General features: G+C 32.2%; 1 protein-coding gene across 1 annotated transcript; it reads left to right on the top strand.

The window, feature by feature from the left end:
- The first annotated feature begins 908 nt into the window (after positions 1 to 908).
- On the top strand, positions 909 to 10,937 carry LOC131160519 (acid phosphatase 1-like). Its single transcript, XM_058116292.1, has 3 exons — positions 909 to 1,732; positions 1,898 to 2,107; positions 10,588 to 10,937. The coding sequence occupies exons 1-3, from the start codon at positions 1,320 to 1,322 to the stop codon at positions 10,763 to 10,765; spliced, it is 801 nt and encodes a 266-aa protein (XP_057972275.1). The 5' UTR covers positions 909 to 1,319; the 3' UTR covers positions 10,766 to 10,937.
- Positions 10,938 to 22,040: the final 11,103 nt, after the last annotated feature.

Raw genomic sequence — 22,040 nt, forward strand, 5'->3', positions numbered from 1 at the left:
ATTGTAGAAATTGCAAGACATAATTCCCTTCATAGATACTTATTCTAAGTTTTCATCTTATGCATTTAACAATCACACTCCTAAATAACATTGTCCCTATAAATATTTCAAGCCTCGTTATTTTTCATCCTAACTTAATTTTCATTCGATTTTTTGACTCCCTCCTTTTTCTACAATATATCTGGTCTTTTTACCTACATTACAATTTTTGCCACAACATTCAACCTGGTCAAGGTAGTCAAGAATTTAATACCTACATTACATATCATCTTGCATGCCAAGGTGCTTGCTAATACGACCTTTTAAAAAAAATTAATAAAATGAGATGCGTTCTAACAATTTATGTTGCTTTCTTTCTCAACTTATACTCTCTCTTTCCCTCCATTTAGGTCCTTTCTAGGTTTGAGTAATTTACGGGGATGATTTATCATTATAAAATAAAATTAGAGAAATCACCATTTACTTGTCAATTATGAACATAAAAGTCAACAATTTGGTTGCTTTAGTTGCATTTTATTGGAATTGAGTTTGTTGAAATTGAAAAGGGAACCTAGAAGATGAAAATTTATTTTTTTATATGTTGTTTTTTCTTTTTCTCATCTTATACTATTTATTTCCCCAGATTAGGTCTTTTTTTGGATATGAGAAATACACAGCATTAATTTTTTATTAATCTTTCTCATTTTTTGCTTTCTCTTGCCCTTTAATTTAGGTATGTTTTTTTAGGTTCGACTAATTTACCGGATGATTTATTATTACTTTTTATTTTATATATATATATTTATATAAAATTATGATTTATTATTTATTATTTTGAATTTTTTAATTATTATTTTTGGTAATGTCCCTCCACGCCCCACGGCTCCACCGGCCAACCGTCATAGGCATCCCACATTCCCCCTTCCTTTGTCAACGACACCACGCCCTCCCTTTTTAAATTCAGTTGATCGTTGAGAGTTGAGACTCTCCATCTTCATCTCCCCTGCGTCTTGCTTCCCTAACACGCCATTTTTCTTCTTCTCTTCTCTCTCTCTCTCTCTCTCTCTCACCGACCAGCAGAGGTTGAACTCTTTAAAGGGTTTCCCTTTTCATTTCAAGAAATGCATTCCTTTTGTCTCACTTCTCAACTACCCTGCGGAAAGGCTGAAAACCTCAAAACCCCACCGTCCTACTCTTAAGATTCTCTCTCTTTCCCTCTTCTCAATCAGACCCATTTTCTGTTTGTTCGTAAATTAGCATCTCTCTATCTCTGATCGTTTCTTCGATAAATCTTCGACTGATTCCGTCCATTAAAGGGGATTTGATTTCTTCGTTCAGCTATGAACTTGATCAAAATTTTCCTTGCCTTCTCTCTGTTTTCCGTAGCCTTTTCCCTCGAAAACTTCAACTCTCATCTCCTACCGAGGCCTTTGATCCTCGAATACGCCGAGACTGTCCGAGCTGATTCGGAAGAATTTGAAAAGGAAGTCCATTTGCAGTGTACCAGTTGGAGATTTGCTGCCGAGACCAATAATCTGAGCCCGTGGAAGACGATTCCTCCAGAATGCGCAGACTATGTAAAAGATTACATGACAACTAGGGCTTACAGTATCGATCTCGAGAGGGTCTCGAAGGAGGCTGCAGTTTACGCGAGAAGCGTGGAGTTGGGTGGGGATGGAAAAGATGTTTGGGTGTTTGATGTCGACGAGACTTTGCTTTCCAATCTCCCGTACTACGCAAGTCATGGTTTTGGGTAAGCTTTTCGGCATTTTACCATTAAAGATTTCTATTCGATTGGAGTGTTTCTTATCAACCTTTGCTCGAGATTTTGATTCGATTGGAGCAATCGTTTTGGGGGATTTTGCTTTTGGTTCTTCGAGATGGATTTCTGATATGGGTTTTAGTTGGCATTTTGCAGTTTGGAGGTTTTTGATGGGGTGGAGTTTGATAAATGGGCGGAGAAGGCCATGGCACCCGCAATACAGGCAAGCTTAAGACTTTATGAAGAGGTTTCAAGTTTGGGGTTTAAAGCTATCTTGTTGACCGGGCGCCATGAACAGCAAAGGGAGGCAACTGTTGAGAACTTGATGAAAGCAGGATTCCGGAATTGGGACAAGCTTATATTGAGGTGAGTCATTTACTAGTTGATCTGTCTCTTTTTCTAAGATATGTTTTTGTTTTTGTTTTTGTTGTTGTTGTTGTTTTTGGTTTTTTGTGTTGCTTGTGATTTGACTGTTTATTGCAAATGGGTAGCATTTCGCTATGAAAGATGAAAGAAAAACAATATTTGGACATATCAAGGGATACATCATACATGTGATTATTTATAGACATAAATTTGAAATTCCTTGAGCTTCAGGACATGATTTTGGTTTTTGACCACATTACTCTTTGTTTCATTTAATTCTTAGCAGAAGACTAATCTTCTGTGATGTTTAATGAACACAAACTGCTCACAATCTTCTCATCTGACATGTTCGCATTAAAATTGTTCAAACAATTTTTTGGTTCAACCTATTATTATTTACTTATTAGAAACGAAAAATAAAAATAAAAATAGGGGGAACATCATATTGCTCATACAGTATAGTAGTGTTGGAACATAGAATAAGTACTTACATTTGACGAACAAGGTAGAAACATGGTTGAAGTTTTGATGCCACCTTCTCCAAAGTAGTTATCAGATTTCCAAAAGCTTAGAAAGGTCTGGCAGAGTTCTTTAGAAACAAATTGAGTTGACTAGAATGACTTCTAAACTTTATTTGAAAAGCTTGTAGAGTATACTACAGCTATATCAGCATTTCAATTTTGGCTCGTCCAAGATTTATAAATTATAATAGCTTCGAGATGAAACCAAATGTCATTGGAAACAAAAAAACTGTTCTTAAATTTAAGTAAGAGACAAAAATTAGAATCCTATTATGCATAAAAATCCATGATGAGTTGCAAATTTGTATGGTGAAAGAAACAATGTGATATAAGAAAAAATTAATTTCAATGAATAATTCATAGGGTTCTTTTTAATATCATTGATGGAACTCAGATTTCCTTAGTGTTGGGAATTAACGGCAAATTCCCGAAACCTATGAGAAACAAAATGGAGAAAGAATACACGCCAAAGAAAAAAAAAATCAATCTCATGCATAATACAATATTTACGTGGTTCGGTAATTTTGCCTACGTCCACAGAGTTGCAGGGATTTCACTATTATCAGGGAAAAAAATATAGAGAGTATGGTGGTACAATACTCTCTCTCTCTCTCTCTCTCTCGCGCGCGCGAAGTGTGACCGCTGATCCACTCTAATCACCATAATGACGATTTTATATCCTGCGCACAGCAATGGGCTACAAAAATGGGCCCAAAATTTTTTTCCCGAGGGCAACCCCTACAAGTACAGCTTGGGCTGCTTAGTCCATGAGCGCTGCTGCTTGGGCCGTTAGGATAGAAATCTCTTATTAAAAAAAGGACGGGTCATCATCTAGATTGAACGCAACTAGGCTTCACAAAGCTGAACACTTAGATTTTGGGTTCGAATTTTTTTCTTTTTTGTAAAAATTTGATTATAATATGAACAAAATTTTTATGATTGGTCAAAATTCTATGTTGCAAAAAAGAAGAGGTCTATGTCAAATTAATTTCAAATAAATGGTTTGCAACGATCCTTTTTCTAGTTTTGATAGAACCTGGACTTCCTATGTTCCTAAACAATGATTTGGTGTCCTTATTCTTTGCTGGCGAAGTACTAAATAAGAGTATTCCTGTTTGTGAATCTTTGTAAGTCCAAATTATGGAAACCATCATGGGAAGAGTTTGGATTGTTTCTTCTTGATTTTTTCTTTTTTCTTTTTTTATTGATCTTATTTTCTTTATTTTCCGACATTCATGTTAGATTATCACTTTGCCTAAAAGGTTAAGTTGTTAGGTTGTGAGCCAACAATGTATATCAAGTTTTAACACTCCCCCGCACGTGTAGCCCGACAGCACGTGGAGAGATAAACACATGATAAATAACACCCATAATAAGGAATGCAATATTGGACCTCCTGGTAACCCAGCTCTGATACCATGTTAGATTACCATTTTACTTAAAAGTTTAAGTTGTTAGGTTATGGGCCAACAATGTATATCAAGCTTTAACAATTCATTGCTTTATTATTTTCTTGTTATTTCTGCTGCTTTATGGAACATTTTGGGGGTGGACTTCGAGAAGTTCATCCCTTGAAGGGCTTTATTTCATTGTTTCCAAGTTCCACAAAAGAATTTCCTTGTTTCATTTAGATCTGCTTAAGGCTTCCAACAATTCACGTCCAACTACCTACACATTTGCTTGGAAGAAAGCCATTGCAAAAATAGAGGTTAGTATTGGATCCGGGTAGAAATAAGAACTGTTTGAAACTAGCCTTTGCAGGCAGGTTCTCGTTTCATTTTTTGAGAACTGGTCTTCATCACAGGTTCAGTTCTTTGGTATTGGATTCAACTCACTAAGAACTAACCTTGTACCTGACCTACTATGGGTTCTAGTACAGGTTCTTCATAGGTTCCTATACAAGGCCAAACCTAAATTAGTATTAGCAGGTTTTAGGACTGCAAATGAGTCGAGTCACTTATGAGTTACTTGGTGCTCAACTCGACAATGACTTGTTCGAACTTATTTATTAAGTTAAACGAGTCGAGCTTAAGCTCAAATTTCGAACTCATCAACTAAATGAGTCGAGCTTAAGCTGGTTCATGCCCGAATTGTTAGGGTCGCGAGTTAGCTCATTTATTAGCTCATTTTCTGACTAGTTTACAAATTCATTAGTAACTTGTGAAGTAACCTTTTTTTTTTTTAGTAAAAGAGGGCGGCACCTCCATTTATTTATTAATATACCCTCACTTTTGGCGGAGGAATACCATGGTTATAAGTTAAAACAAACCAACCAAACTATGACAACCAAACCTAAACATAACTAATAAAGGAGATAAAAACATAAAAACAACCAAACATCAAAAAACAAATACACCAAACGAAACCCTAGAGTTGAACTAACGACGAACGGTAATGAGACCCCACCTATCTATCTGAAGGATACCTTTCAGATAATGTGGTAGAAAGTGTTGTTCTTCGTAAATTAGATTGTTTCCCATTTCTCCTTTTTTAGTAAGAAAATCAGTCGCACTATTGCCTTCCTTATATTGATGCATCACAATGACATTCACTCCTTCTAACTCTGCCATGAGCTCCTCCCAAAATTCTCAAAGATAGCACAAAGTACATCTACCTTTCCGAAGCCAATCAACTACAATTCGCGAGTCATTTTCAATAATTACATTCACATAATGCAAACGTTTGTACAAACGAATTCCTTCCCTGATAGCTTTTAATTCCGCATTATTATTCGTACAATTGCCAAAATAACTTGAAAAAACCGCTTTTACCATGTCATGGCAATCCCAAATAATTCCTCCACTTCCTAACGTACCCGGATTGCCTCTACAACTCCCATCACAATTACGTTTTATCCACCCTACTGGAGGTTTAACCCATGAAATAATTTTTTTAGGCCTGCCGCAAACTCCCTGATGCTTAATTTGAAATTCATTCAAAATCCTAATGTCCGACTTTTTCAATTTTTGAAAAGAATTGGTGCTCTCAGTAATAAAACTAACCCAGAATCGAACACTTCTCCACATTTGATGCACTTGTGAACTAACTTGACATTAGGCTCATCAACTAACTCGATATTAGGCTTGTGAACAAATTCAATATTCATCTCATTAAACATTTGATTATAAAATTTTTTACTTTTAAATATATTTTTCTCAAATTATATTTATTAACTATCAATAAATTTAATTAGCTTGTGGCTTTGCTCATTTATTAATTTAAAATGAGCTTCAATTGAGTCATGTTTGAGCTCGAACTTGGCTCATCTAAACTTTCTTGGATCAGCTCAATTTGTTTGCATCCCTCGTAGGTTCCACGATAGGACCTATAACCAATTCGTATTTACAAATTTGAAACCAACCAAAATTTATGAGTTCCAAGGTAGGGCACCGCCAACCTAGATTTATGAGTTCTAGTGGGTACTGATTTGAAAGAACATGTTTGTTTCAATTTAACGTTCCACCTTTCGCAATGTAGTTTTTATGTTTCCAAACGTTCATAACCATTCTGCATAGGGTAGGCTTCATGTCAGTACCGGACACAAGTGTGAGCTGGGGCTAAAAGGTTAAGTTGTGGGGCATAAATGGAGTCGTTTTAATTCTTAAGAGGTGAGGTGTAAGAAAAAAAATAGATGTACTTGTAAACTACTTATTGGCTTGCTAACTTGAATTCACAACATAAATCATTACCATCAACTGACAACCACGTTTGTAAGAATTCATCTTAGTGGCGAAATATCATTTCCTTGCTGAAAACCTTTAATATATATGAACTTTGTCAATATGCACAATGGAGTTTGAGATGTTCTTTTTTCTTTTAATGTCTTAGGTTTATGGTATTGTCCAAACTAGTTGTGAATGAGAGCAATATCCTCTCTTCCAATGCTAGCGATTTTGGACATGTCAAAATTATAGTGACTGACTCGAGAAATACAAAAGACGATAGGGGCTAAAAGAATAGATCCCCATGGAAATGAAAATAAATTCTAATTTCTAATGGGCCCTTTCTTTTTCTCCTTTCCATATTTTTTCCCATGTAAATTCACTTCCCCATATAGAATTGAACCTAGAAATTTTATTTCCTTCATTGATTCCCTAAGGTCTGTTTGTTATCATGTTGTTTTCTGTTTTCTATATAGGGGTGAACAAACGGTCGGTTCGGCCAAGTTTGGGTAATTAACCGAATTAACCGAAAAATTCGGTTAAATAAAAGCATTAACCGAACCGACCGAATTGGTTGCGGAAACCGAACCGGACCCGACCGAATTACCCGAACGGGTAATTCGGTTAACCATTTTAACCGATTTTATTTAAAATTGATTATTATACAAAAGAATAAGAAGAAGAAGAGGAGGAGGAGGAGGAGGAGGAACCGAGGACTCGAGGAGGAGGAGAAGAGGAAGACTTACTGAGTTACTGGGGTCTGGCCGTTCGAGTTTGCACGGCGAGCTAGTGGCTGAGTGTCTGAGACGCTGAGGACTCTGGAGAGCCGAGCTGCCGAAGACGACGAAGAGGCCAGATGGGATTTGCCAACTCCAACTCTTCGAGAGGTGGTCCGATGAGTCGATGACTCCGATGGAGAGACAAAAGAGCTCGAGGACTCGAGGACTCCGATGAAGAGACAACCGAGGACTCGAGGTGCGCCGTGCAGGGCAGATCGGCACTCGGCAGAGTGCAGAGAAACTGAGAAACCGAGTCGCCCGAGCCCGACGGCCACCCCCAACTGCCCTATTATGAATTATATTAAAAATATAAAGTATTAGTAATTCGGTTAATCGGTTAACCGATATTTTTTTAACCGTTAACCGAACCGAAACCGATTAACCGAAAATTTGTAGATTTTTAACCAAACCGACCGAACCGGATTTTTTACCCGAACCGAACCGACCAATTTCGGCCGGTTAATCCGGTTAATTCGGTTTTCACCGAATTATGCTCACCCCTATTTCTATATCTATTTCTTCACTGTGAAGAAACAGATTATGAAAACGCCTTTGTTTATGTTGGTTTTTTATTTCTATTGCTAGTTTTAACGGTTTGCAAAACAATATTGAAAATCATATTTTATGATTTTCAGTTGTTTTGGAAATCTGTTGTTAGAAATTTTAATATCTAAAAATAGTTTTTTTGGATTAAATTATTCATGTTATAAACTTTAAAATTAAAATTAAATGATCATATGAATTTAAAAATAATTAAAGGAAAATAATAATAATAAAGCCAATTGCAAAATGATTTTACTTTTTTTTTTCAATTGGCATGTCCAATAAAATTTTAATTGTAAAGCAAATTTTATAAGTATAACAATTACGTAAAATAATTATAATGATTTTTATTTTTATAATAGTAATTTTTAATGTGTGACATTTGTAATTTTATTATTTTAATCATATTTTATAATATTATTTGATTTAAAGACGAAAGTGAGTACTTTTTAGTTAAGTTTTTAACTTGTATTAGTTTTATAAATGTTAACCAAACAAGTTACTAGTTTATGGTTGTTGGTTTCTATTTTTATTTATTGATTTTTATTTTTGGTTTTTGTTTTTGTAATTTTTGACAGTGATACCAAACAATGCTTAAGTTAACATTGAGTGAGGACAATTATTGTAGAATTTTTTCTTTTAAAAAAAAAATGCCCTTAGAAGGGAGTTTCCATTGATACATAAGCAATGTGTTAGGGGTTGATAGTGTGACCTCGATTAAATGGGGAGGAGAGATGTCTTCACTTGCCCTCGTCAGGAATTTTTATACCGGATGTTGAATAACTCGGATGAAGACTTGTGTGGTTGTCTTGATGATTGAATATAACAACTAGTTCCACATGTCATTAAGTATGAATGTCGCTTGTTTTCATGAATTCATTATTGTTGGAACTGATATTTCATGCCTATGATGGATTTCGAAAACCTCTCACGTGTTCATGACAACCAGATTGAATGTGTGCTATTAGTTGACTTTGTCGAGGGCGAGCCTCAATGAGTGCCGCGTGGCTTGTTAATTAGGTTGAAATTGGCCATTCATGACACAATGCTTACATGCCCTTTATTTCAATATATAGAAATTTATCCATTATGTTTATCCTTATTACCATGATCAAATTTTAGTTCCGTGCTTGATCAAAAATTGTACATGCCCATATCACGTTGCACTCTGATGTATGCCCTAGATTCAAGTTCTAGGAGTAAACAATTGAAGAGGGCTCAATAATTGAAGCATGTTACTTCTCGATGCATCATCCAACATCTCCATGATTTTAGATTTTTCCTGTGTTGATATTGTTTGTGTTAGCATCGAAGGAGTTCATGGGTGAGCTTCATATATATAATTAAACACCAACTTCAATCATGTATATAAGCACTCATCATCTACTCAATTTTTTCAATGTGAGACAAATTCACAAGTGAAATTCTTAACAATCTCCCCTCATTTGTGAGTTCTAATTGCTCTCCCTTGAACAGAATCCATCTCCTTCATGGCAGTAAACCCAATTTTCCAATAGTAGGTCAAGTGGGCCTTACCACTGTGCCTTTATGTGCCTTAAGAGTTAGCTTCATGGTTCGACTTTTTCTATCATGTGACTTATGTCGCTCACCCAGAGTTACGAACCATCGACTTTGATATCACTTGTTAGCACCAGTGGAGTCCATAAGTGAGCTTGATACACATAGTTGGACACCAACTTGATCCAAAATCTTAAGCCCATTGAGTTTTGAGCCCAATCATGTATATAAGAACCCATAATCCACTCAAATTTTCGAATGTGAGACAAACTGACAAGTGAAATTCTCAACAATTTGGTAAAAGAGAAAAAATGATTGAAAAGAAATGTTGCTTGTACATGCTAGTTTTAACTTTTTATTTTTTTCCTTTGATGTTTGCTCAATTATGATCATATTAAAACATTTAGCCTTTATCTTAGGTCAGGTTTGGAACTAAGAAAATATTAGGGAAAAGAAAGAAAAATATTAAGAAATCTACATTTTTATGTTTGGTTATCAAGGAAAATGAGAAAGAAAATAAAAATTATATCAAATTTATAAACAAATTTTTGATTTTTCATCTGATTAACATTTAATTTTTTTTTTTTCTAATTTTTAGTCATATTAAACAAACTTTCATTTTTATATTATTTAATCATTTTTATATTATTTAATAGTGAGCAAAAATATAACGAAAAATAAGTTTCTCTCTCTTTCTCTCAAGTAAAATTCTTGATTCAAATGGACCTTAGGCGTTGTTTGAAATTTGAAAAATCTTAGGACAAAGAAAGGGAAATATAAAGAAATATACTTGTTCATGTTTGATTATTAAGAAAAGTATGAAAGAAAATAAAAAATAAAACAAATCAGTGAATAAAAATATGATTTTACACTTATATTTGATTTTTCTTAATTTTTAATCAATTAAAACATATATTTTATTTTTTTAGTAGTATTTTGTATAGAGGGAAATTATAGTGGAAAATGAGTTGCTTTGTCATTTTCTTTTCCTTTACTTTTTTCAACCAAAATTCTTGATCTAAACAGTCATTTATGGTCTATTTAGATAAAAAATTTTGGTGGAAAAAGAAAATAAAAAGAAAATGAGAAGGAAACTTATTTTCTATTATATTTTTTTCTTTATATCAAGTACTACTAAAATAAAAGTTTGTTCTATGCTTAAAAATTAAGGAAAAATTAGGCATGGATGGTGTATAAAACCTAAATTTTTTTTATTGATTTGACATACACACACACACAGATATATATATATATATATATATATATATATATATATCAATTTTCTTGATATCCAAACATGAGAAACTGAATTCATTTATATTTTTCTTTCCCTCGTATTTTTTAAGTTCCAAACCCAACCATAAGGAAGTGTTTTTGCTTGCTGCGTGAAATCTCCATGCACTTGTACTAGAAGTGTTGTATCTTCTCTTGCATCTCCCACCCCTTAACCTTTGCAGAGCCTCCGGCGACGTCGAGAAACAAGCAACAATCTACAAGTCTGAGAAGAGGAGTGAGATGGTGGAAGAGGGCTACAGGATTCTCGGGAACTCCGGTGACCAGTGGAGCGATTTGTTGGGTTCGCCGGTGTCCGTTCGCTCCTTCAAGCTGCCAAATCCCATGTATTATATTCCATAATCAAGCACAATTCAATTGCTGCAAATCATTTGTAAAATAGATTCTCATTCTCATAAAGTCGACAGTTGAAATCCCATGTCCAATGGGCTTTTACTCCTTCCTTTCTATTATTTACCTTGTAAGTTCACATAGAATTGAACCTTAAAATATTGTTTCCTCCATTGACACCTAAGTGACCGTTCAGCATGGGCAAATACTGATATCTGTTTGATCAAAAAATTTATTTGAAAAAAAAAGGGAAAGGAAAATAAGGAGGAAATTTATTTTTCATTGTATTTTTCTTCTATATGAAATATGAAAGTTTATTTTAACACGGTTTAAAATTAGAAAAAATCAAATACTAATGATTTATAAAATCATTTTTTTTCTTCATAAATTTAATATATATTTTTATTTTCTTTTTTACTTTTCTTGATAACCAAACATGAAAATGTGAATTTTTTATTATTTTTCTTTTTTTTTCTTAATATTTTTTAAATTTCAAATAGGGTGCAAGTGAAAAAGAATTATATTATGAGTTTCAACTTTCGATCCAGAGATGAACAATGCTAACATGCCCCGTATCTTCCTATATAGAAATTTAATTAAAATCAAACTTTTAATTAGTTTCTTGTTGATCGAAATTGTATATGCCTAGATCACACAGGACTCTAATGTATGCTATCAATTTAAGAGCTAACTATTGAAGCGAGTTTAATACTTGAAGCAAGTTGCTTCTCGATGCATCGTCAAGTAAAAAAGATTTATGAATTTTAAAAAAGTAACTAATTAGGGTTTTTTTGTTACCTCATAAGTCTGTTGGTGATTCTTACAAGCTAGAAGTTCGAATTTATAGGAGTTGGAGATAAAATGATCTAATTATACCAATGGTTTTGCACATATATGCATGATGCTCGACGAACACGATAAGCATCTCGTTAATAACTTTTAATTGTTTGCATTAACTGCATAAGGATCTTTTCTAGAGTGTAGGTGGCATGATTATTAGTTGTTTTATTAACTAATTAATTTAAAAGCTTATTGTCAAAATGGAATAAATTTTACATTTTTCCTTATAAATTTAAACCTTTAGTAATTTTTGAGAAATTTAAGGAAAAAAAAAACTCATTTCTTAAAACTAAAAACCAAAGAAAACAGTAAAGTATTTGCTATTAGTGGAGCCACAAAAGAAAAAAAAATTCTTTAATTACAATACAATCACCTTATGTTCGAAGAAGTCTCGAGTTTGGAGCTGTATTAAATTTGAAAATATATAATATAAAATTATATTGAAATTTATCTCAATCCATCCAAATTGAAATTCAAGATCTGAAATTTATACTTTTAAAAGTAATGTCAAGATTAGAAATATATATATATATATATATATATATTTATATATATCTTCGAAAAAAATTTCTCGTTAAAAAATATTTTTAATTGATTTTCCTTGATAATTATTATATATTTAATTAAATGGAGTCTAACTTGTTTTATGCCAACAACTATTTAATTAAATGGAGTCTAACTCAATTTAGTGGTGATTTTCTCTAATTCAATTTAGTGGTGATTTTCCTTACATATGTGTATCCAAAAAATTGCATAAATAGAATATATTTAATAAATTAAAATAAAAAATTTAATCTACATTTTATTAAACATTTAATTTTTATTATATTACTTTTAATAATACACGAGATACATAAAGAACATATTGAAAAATAAATTTCTCTCAATTTAAAGGAATTTTTACACAAATTTAAATTCAAATAGCATTGTCTAACAAAAGAATATTTTATGATAATTTTAATTTTTTTTTTAAAAAAACTAAAAATATTGAGCCTCCGTCAGTCTTCACGTAGCGGCAGGAGGGCCCAGCAATTCCTTTTGCTGGCAAGCATGATCAATATGCACCGTTCATTTATAATAAGTTGCTTCTAGTTATCACCGTTTGATTGTGACAAGCATGAGAAGAGATCTTATGTGGTAGATGGGATATTCATAGAAATGTGTTTACTAAGTCAAAATTACTTGTGATTTGCACTAAGCTACTGAGGAACAATAGGAGATTAATGCAATGCAAGTCTACAATGGCGTTATTATTTCCGCTCAACACCTATCACGTGAATATGTGCCATCACGGGTCCACATTCTTCAGCATTTTCCTAATCCCATAATGTTTGACCGACTTTTTATTTTTTATTTTTTTCCTTTTCGCCTTGAAAAGGATGTTTTATTTTTTTAGTGTACCTATTTTTTCAATTCCTATTTCTTTTCCTTTTTTATGAATCAAATTTCTTTTTTTAAAAAAAATTTTTGTAGTCTTTGATCTCGATGATTTTAAAAATATATATTTCGAATTTAACATATTGTTCTTTTGAACTCTATATAAATCATTATTCAAACTTTATGGATGAGACGTGGAAAAGTATAGTATTAGATTTGAAAGCTTAGAAATGATTTGTATAGTACTCATCACCCAAAAGAGCATAATATCAAAATCGAGATATACATTAACAGTAAGATTATTAATTTTTTTTATTTAGTCTTTACTGCACAAAAATAGAGTTTGGGGGTCTTCTAAAATTGAAAATTATATTGCAAGCATCAAGATTTATCAAGAAAATTTGTTGGTCATTAGAACAATTGTAAATAATTTGATCAATACTTTATCAAGAAATATAAAATATCAAATGGTTAAACTTCTTATTATACTTCTACATAAAAAATAAAGTGAAATAGAATTCATTATTTGATTTTTGCATGATTTGTTACTTTATTTTATTTCCAAAAAATAAAATTCCACAGACAGAACATGACAGTAAAATTATTCTTTTAAAATCCATTTAGTTGTTAAAAAAATGGCTTTAATTTTTTGTTCTTAATTTTTTAAATAAATACAAAAAATCATGTTAATTATTTTATTTTTTTTCACATTTTTTGTGTGAAATTTAGAAAATACATTTTTATCATTTTCTAAATTTTTTGCATAAATATTTTTTTATATTTGTTATAATTATATAAAAATTAGAATAAAAAATTAAATATGTCTTCTACTCCTAAATAAATTCTCATCATCCTCTTTATAAGGAGCTCTTTATCTTTCTTTTTTTTTTTTTTCTCTTATCAACATGGTCTTATTAGACTCTAAAGAAAAAACAAAAAGAACAAGAGTCAAACTCAGAAAAAAAGGAAAAAAAACTTATTTTACTATTGACTTTATTGATTTTCGTCATCTCAAGTAAAGTTTTTAGGTCTATTGACTAATAATATTTTGAAAATAGGTCGTCACATGATAAAATTATATCTAAATCACATATAATTCCTTCATGTCCTAATATTGTTCTTGGGAATTTCTAAGTAGTGGACAACATAGGGACACTTAGCTTGAATTATTGTATGACTACCTTTGAGCTAGCTAGAACATACAAGATGAAGACATGCTAATAAATTTTTTTTTACTTGAGATTATATTCTTTTTCTTTGGAAGCACATGTGTTCAAATAGCAAAAGTCTATCCCTCACTCTTTCATTTTTCCTTTTTTTAGGAATATTTATTCACTAGATGGTCCAATCACAGGTAAGCTCAATCGAGGGTGAGCTATCGACATAGATGTCTTGAGTTTTATTTTTTGTGAGATTAAATATGTATTTATGTTGGGGATTGGATATTGTTGTTGAGAATTTTCACTTGTCATGAGTTTATCTATAACAATTGAATAGAGGAAGTGTAGACACCCCATTTTGTCTAGGGACCAAATATAACAAAAGAAGACCTTTATTATTATTATTATTATTATTATTATTATTATTATTATTATTATTATTATTATTATTATTATCACACTGTTTATACAAATACAGTAGAAAAAATACAAAAAAAAAAATGGAGAATACAAATATAGAGAAAATTATGAAATACAACAAGAAATAAATACAAAGAATAGGAGGGGGAGGCTAGAGTCTTGATTCTCTCAGAACACTATTGGCCCCTGCACACACACAGAAATTGGTTAGCTGTTAAAATAAATGGAGGGAGTTAACAGATGGGAGATTGACAGTAAATAGGTGGCTGGGGGGTTAAATCTAAATGCAACAATCAATGCTCCCCAAGCCAATAAATTGAGGCACTCCCAGGGATGCAAAAAAAAAAAAAAGGTAAGAGCAATAGATAGTAAGAAAACAGAGTAGAGAGATTCATAATCAATGAGTAACAACACATAAGCAGAGCAGAGCAATTCACATAGGTAGAGAAACTCACAAGCATAGAGGTTCATAATAAGAGAGAATCTGATATTCTCAGAAGCATACACATAAAGGGAGCACAAGAGTATCATATAATTTCAATTGAAAGGGCCATCAATATTTTATGTTTAAATATTGAAGGAGTGGAAGACAATAGTTAGGTCTTTTTTTTTTTTTTTTCCTGTCTCCACGTATTCTTATTTATTCTTTGTTATTTTATCTATATTCATTCAAAAATAGAACATAAATACTCTGAAATCAATTGGATCCGAACCATGTGTTCGGATCCAACCCACTGACTCGGATCCATTGAATTTGGGTTGACTTGACCCATGGGTCAGAACCCAATCCTTTGAACTTGAGTTGACCTGAACCATGGGATAGAACCCGACCCGTTGACTCGAACTCCCTAGGACCCAAATCCACTTGGACCTGGGTCCATTAACCCATTGACCTGTTAACCAAGCCCACTATTTTTTTTTTTTTTAACCCAACCCATTGCTCATTTTAAAAAATAAAAAGCTCGAGGCCCAATTTTTAAACCCACTGTTTAAATAAAAAAAAAAAAGCCCAAGCCATTTTTTTATAAACCAATCCTTCAATGGGTCAAGCCTATTTTCAAAATAAGCCCAGAGCCATCCTCGGCCCAATTCAATGAGTTGACTCACTCTTAATCAAGCATAGCTCAACCGAGTGCGTTGACTCACCCCTGAGTCAACCAGAACCCTACTCAAAGGGTAGATTCCAAAATAAACTCAGACGAAAACATGAATACAGATAAAAAAAGATTTGTTTGATTCAAGTGAAAAAAAAGAAAAATAATGGGGGAAGGGTACTTATCTGTGGGACTTGAGTGATTTTAGGATCTGTGATCCCGAGCGTAGAGACTCGAATAATAATAATAATAATAAGTCAAAAAAGGGAGAAATTGGTTTGGTGTAAGGCCAAACCGTCGACGGTTTTGGTGGAGCTCAGAAAACTATAGAAGGTTTTGAGTTAGTGAGGGGAGGTAAGGAAAAAGTAGTAGAAATGGTTTGATTAAAAAGGCCAAACCGTCGATGGTTTCCCTAGCACTAGCAAGCCTATATAAAGGGTTTAAGTTCATTTTATGTTAAGAAATCGAACTCTCTCTCTCTCTCTCTCTCTCTCTCTCTCTCTCTCTCTCTCTCTCTCTCTCTCTCTCTCTCTCTCTCAACAAGTCCGAATTAGCTAATATACATCATTTTGGGATCCCGGGAATGATTCTCTGCAATTTAACCAGAGCGGTTTCGTAAATCAGGCATTCGAGGCACCACTCCAAAACTAGGGTAAGGAAGTTGTTTTTTATGTTTAGTTAGTTATTTGAATATGTGGGTATGAGAAATGTTAAATGACTGTTATTCTGGGGTTGAGTTGATTAAATTAAGGTTTATGGATACAGGGCTTTATGTGTATGCCCCCCAAGCACGATTTTAGAATCCCTGCAGGTTTTTTTTTTCAGGAATCAAGTAAGAGAATATATTATGTCAGGTATTTTTAGAAGATCTACCAGTTCAAAATACAATATTTGATTATAAAAAATATTTATATGATTTTTTGGATATTTAGGTATATGTGAATGGAATTTATGAAGTAATGTATGTTTTGGGAAATCTAATGTTTTGGACTAAGTAAACTTTAAAAACAAAATTAATACCATTTTTCAGCGAAAATATGTTTTTCCTAGATTGTATATTATAAGGCAACACTCACTTGTGTGGCATGAGTGTAATTATTTTACAATATGTATAAACAGACCAGAATATTTTATGATTATACAGAATAAATACAGTTTGATAATGATTTTCAGAATGACACCATAGAAAATATGATATTATATAGTATATATTACAGTATGTATTCCCTCACCATTTGTAATCACACCTCAAATTTGTAGAGTTACAAATAATATTTGTACTCTAGAGTATTTCTAATTATTGTTGGCAATTTGAAAGTTGTCCAAGTTGTAATTTTTCTAGAAGTAGTGAATTGATCGTCGACGCCTAAGGACGTAGGTAATTCTGTACCAAACCTCGTAAATTCTTGTGTTATTTTTTATTATTGTCTTTTATTATTAGTTTCTACATTGTTTTAGTTTTGATTATATATTTAATAACAATAGTTGTTGTATTGGTGTTTGGCACAAGTGGAGTGTCTGGCACACCTGCTTGTTGAAGGAGTTTACCAAAACTGTGTATTTTGCAAAATTGATACCGTGACTATTGACTATATCTTTTTTAGATGTAAATTTTCTAAAATTGTGTGGGATCTTGTCCGACACTAGATGGGGTTCAATGGAATTATGACATCCTTGAAAGCTGCTCTGAAGTGGTTGCATAAGAGGCAAAGGGCACAGGAATTGAATTTATTGGAAAGAAGATTTTCTTGGCTATTACTGTGTACTTCCTCTGGCATTTCATGAACAAAAGGAATTTTGAAGGCAAATCAATTGAACGAGAGGGGCTATTTAAGGTGATTCAGAGTCACACTTATAGAGCTGTTTATGATAAATTTTAATTGTACTCCTTTGATTGAGTTTGGATTACTTTTTTTTTTTTTCTTTTTCTTCTTTTTTTTTTTGGGATTACACACTGGATATCCACGTGTCCTTTTTACGGTCCACGTGACTAATCCCGCGTCCCTTGAAGATGACCCCACAACTCCAAAGAGAGGGTAAATTCAGGAATCCAGGGGCAGAAACGAGCCCGAGAGGGTTTGAACACCTAACCTCGTGAGAGGCACTCCTGCAGCCCGCACTACCACCTGAATCACACCCTGGGGTTTTGAATTTTGGATTACTTGTTTTTGCTTTCAGTTGTTTTGTTTCATTTGACGTCTTGGCCTCTGGGTGCCCAGGCTGATATGTATCTAGCCATTGTCTAGTTTTGATTTGATCTTCTGATTAGGAGCTTGGCTTCCCCTTGCTTGGGTATGCCCAGTGTATATTGTACATATCCATTTTGATCAACACTATTTACCATTAACTGATAAAAAAAAAGAAAAAGGAATTTATCTTATTGAAAAATTGATGTCTTCCTCCATGATTTTGAGGGAATAAGAGAACAATAACCCGACAAATGGCTCAAATAGTTCGGCTTGATTTGAGTGTTCATTTAGGCATCAAATCCATCATAAAATCTGGGAACAGTTATTGATCTTTTCCTTGTTATGGATTCATAAAATGATTCACATTTTTATTTGTATAATAACGACATAATTTTTTTACATGACTAAATGTAACTAATCTACTAAAACTTATGTATTCTTGAAACTAAACATTTGCAAATTAAACGTAATCTTACCTATGTTTGGAGAGACTTTGAATTTACAGTTATATTAATTGGATTTGGATAAAATGTAATATAAAATTATATTAAAATTTGTATAAATCTATCCAAATTCAAATATAAGATCCGAAATTCATGCTCCCAAATGCAACGTTAGGATTTTTTAATGTGGACGGATAAAGTGTTAGAATTTTTAAATATTCTTTTTGCAACGTATGAGAGAGAGAGAGAGAGAGAGAGAGAGAGTCCCTCAACATTTATTAGGAAGCCTACCTTTAAAATAAAAAATAAAATTTTATACAATAACTATGAGACTAATTATGTCATGTGGACCAACTTTTTGCTCTTATGACTTCATGGAATATACTATCGTATAGTCTTTAAATCCTGCAAGTTTCCATCGTTATTTTCTTATGTGCGTGTTAAATAAATAGACCTGTTCACATGCTAAATATATACATAAGAAACATGTGCTTTGTCAGCATCAAAACATGGATCAAACTCAAAAAGTCAACAAATATATAAAAAAAAATTGCATAATTTTGCTAGACCTACTAAGCATCTTTTAATCTACAAGTATTAGAACTCTCTTATTTATTTTTATTTTTTTTGGGCCCTCCTTTAAACATAAAAGATGGCACTATTATTGTGAGAAATATTAAGGTGATTTTCAAGGATTGCCAATGTAGTAAGGTCTACACACCTATTAAAAAAAAAAAAACACTACCTAATAATAAATGTTGAAAATATATATTAGCCATTACTACAAATTAAAGACTTAGGCAAATGAAGGAGTTAAAGGTTAAAAGATTTGCAATGGGGAAAAAATATCCCATGATTTTGAGGGTTTGAAGACCATTAATAAAGAAAATTTCTTGCTATTTCTAAAACTAAAGATAAAATGTGAAAATGTATAATGTATGGAACCTCCATAATGTTAAATAATTTTCTATTAATTAATCTTGACTTTGACCCGATAATTCACTTCTTGACACACTTTGAATCGGAGCATGTTCATTATTCAAATCCGCTTAGTGAGAATTTTTTTCCCAATTTTGGAAGGGAGAGACCGATTTTGAGGAAAGGATTATGAGAGTCATTGATACGTTGCATAGATTTTAAAGAAATAAATAAAACTCCTTATTGATGGAGATATTTTATATATAATCAAAGCACGAAACACAAATATTCAAACTTTATTGGAATGTTCGTGCGAAAGTATATTTTTGCTATTTCCCCCCCTCCCCTAATTTTTAGTATTTTATGTCATTTAGATGGATGTATTCTTTCTAAATTTGGTAATAGAAAATGAGCTGTTGTTGTATATTTCAAATTTTTATATATTTTAAAAAGTTTTAATTCCAGCCAAATGAAACTCAAAACATTTTTTTATATTTTTAGAGCGAAAGGGAGAGTGAGATAGATTTAAATAATTTGACCACAATTTAATTTAACTTGACTTTATATTATTGTTCAATTTTAGTTTGTGCAGATCATATATTATAAATATATTTGAGGAAATTACGTGCAAACACTCAATAGTTAAACCAATTCAAATAATTGTTTCACCTATTTGTAACCTACGTTAGTCATATCCTCTTGAGTTCTTCTTTTCTATCCAACAAATGAAAGTTCCCATCACTTGGGACTTTGATTCCACTTTGTCTTGATTGTTCCTATCTTGCTTTTTGTTTCGATTTTAATTTTAATTTTACTTTTTATTTTTTTTATTGAAGTTTCGGTAGGGATTTCCTATATTATTGTTTCTGGAAAATGATGTATTTTAGGGTTACAAATCAAAATGAATAATAGCTCCTATGAATTATGAGAAACATTTCGCGTTAATAATTGACGATTTATTATGAAAAGTTTAAACTACATCTGACACGTTCATAAATACTCTTTGTAGGAGATTAATTTAGGTTAGATTTAATTTTTGGATTACTCATTATAAGAATATGATAAAATATAATGAGAATGTAATAAAAAATTTTATGGGAATGTGATATTTTAAAAGAAATACTAATTCAAAAGATCATGGTTGAATCATCATTAAAAATCACACTGTTTATGTAGTGATTTCAAAAAATAAAAATAAAAATAAAATAAAAAATAATTAATATTAAAAGTTCTGATATACTTTCTGAAGGAAACTTTGTTTTCTGACAATTAGAGAGATATCCCTCCAAAATTTGCTGCACGCTCTCTCTCTCTCTCTCTCTCTCTCTCTCTCTCTCTCTCTCTCTCTCTCTCCTCAATTTACTTCGTCTCTCCTCAATTTCTTGGTGATGCATGCGCCAATTGAAAAATAGAAAATATTCATAGGTTCCATTTCCAGTCACGAATGTTTTAATCGGGGTGATTTCGTCGTTAGGGTTTCTTAGGCACCATTCTTGGGATAAGGTAAGGTGAATAAATTATGCTAGTTTATTTTGAAAATATTCCCGATTAAATTGTAGTATTTAGTTTCAAGAATAATATACATGATTTTCAAAGTATTTAGGCTTATAGAAATAATATACGTATGTTTTAGGGAATAAATTTTAATTAAATTAAACTACAGGGTTTTGATCAAATCTGGATTTTTGGGAAAATATTCTAATTAAGTTAAACTCTAGAGATTTTGATCAAATCAAATTTTTTTTGGAATATTTTGGAGTTAAATTAAATTGTGGGGATTTAAGCATACTTGAGTTTTTAAAATATATTGGGGATTAAATTTAAAAATGGGTAATTGATCATACTTGCGTTATAATTAACTTTGCTAATTATATATTTTGGAAATTCTGCATGCAATTGGTGAAATTATAATTATTGAATAAATCGTGTGGCATGAGATTTAATTATATTTTACTGCATAATTGAATCTGAGTATTTTTATGGAATTATGGTGAAAATGTGATTTGGACTATTTAATTCAAATACTAGAAATGTGGTGAAAATGGTGAAAATTTGAAATGATGGCTGAATATTGAGATTGATATGATAGCTAAGTGTCGGGTTTTGGTATGACGGCTGTATGTCGGGTTTGATGTGATGGCTATATGTCGGGGTTTGCTATGACGGCTGAATGCCAAGTTTTTATATGATAGGTTTTATACTGAATTACGAAATGAGTTTATATAATAGTTTTTATAACTTAAATTGCATTATATGGTTTAAGAACCCTGAGGACCAGATGTGATAAGAGCACGGTACCGTAACTAGTGATTGAGATAGTGCAACCACACTGTTCTAGATAGAAGTTTTGGTATTGAAAAGTCGATTTGGCTACGGAAGGATTGTGTACCCCCCTAGAGTGTAGACCAAGTTGGGTAGGCAAATCGGACTTGCAGACATGAGGTTTGACTTAACCTGGTGGGCCAACCAAGGCTAGGTCCAGTTTATAGACTACACAACCCGATCATGGTGGTTTATACATGATGATGTTGTATGTCCAAAAGGGGGTTTCTTCTATGCATATATGTAAATTTATGTAAATGATATTATTTACTGAACTGATTATATTGTGAAGAAAATGTGTATTTCCAACTGTATAGGTGTGAGTTATATTATACAAACGTCATATTTGCTAGATAAAGTAAATTAAGTGAGGTGTTTGATTTCAATAAAATTCATATTAACCACACACTGAAAATAATCTATTCTGTCTTACTGAGAAGTGTCTCACCCCATTAAATATACAAATTTTTCAGGACCTTCAAGAAACTAAGTCTAGAAGCTTCAAGGCGGGACCTAGATGAGCT

Source organism: Malania oleifera, chromosome 7 (assembly GCF_029873635.1).
Source record: "Malania oleifera isolate guangnan ecotype guangnan chromosome 7, ASM2987363v1, whole genome shotgun sequence".
Classification (NCBI taxonomy): Eukaryota; Viridiplantae; Streptophyta; class Magnoliopsida; order Santalales; family Ximeniaceae; genus Malania; species Malania oleifera.

Bases quoted from the DNA above. Each gene is read 5' to 3' on its own strand.
- LOC131160519 (XM_058116292.1), top strand. From the start codon at position 1,320: ATGAACTTGATCAAAATTTTCCTTGCCTTCTCTCTGTTTTCCGTAGCC. The intron at 1,733-1,897 runs GTAAGCTTTTCG...GGCATTTTGCAG, and splicing joins TACGCAAGTCATGGTTTTGG to TTTGGAGGTTTTTGATGGGG. The intron at 2,108-10,587 runs GTGAGTCATTTA...TAACCTTTGCAG, and splicing joins TGGGACAAGCTTATATTGAG to AGCCTCCGGCGACGTCGAGA.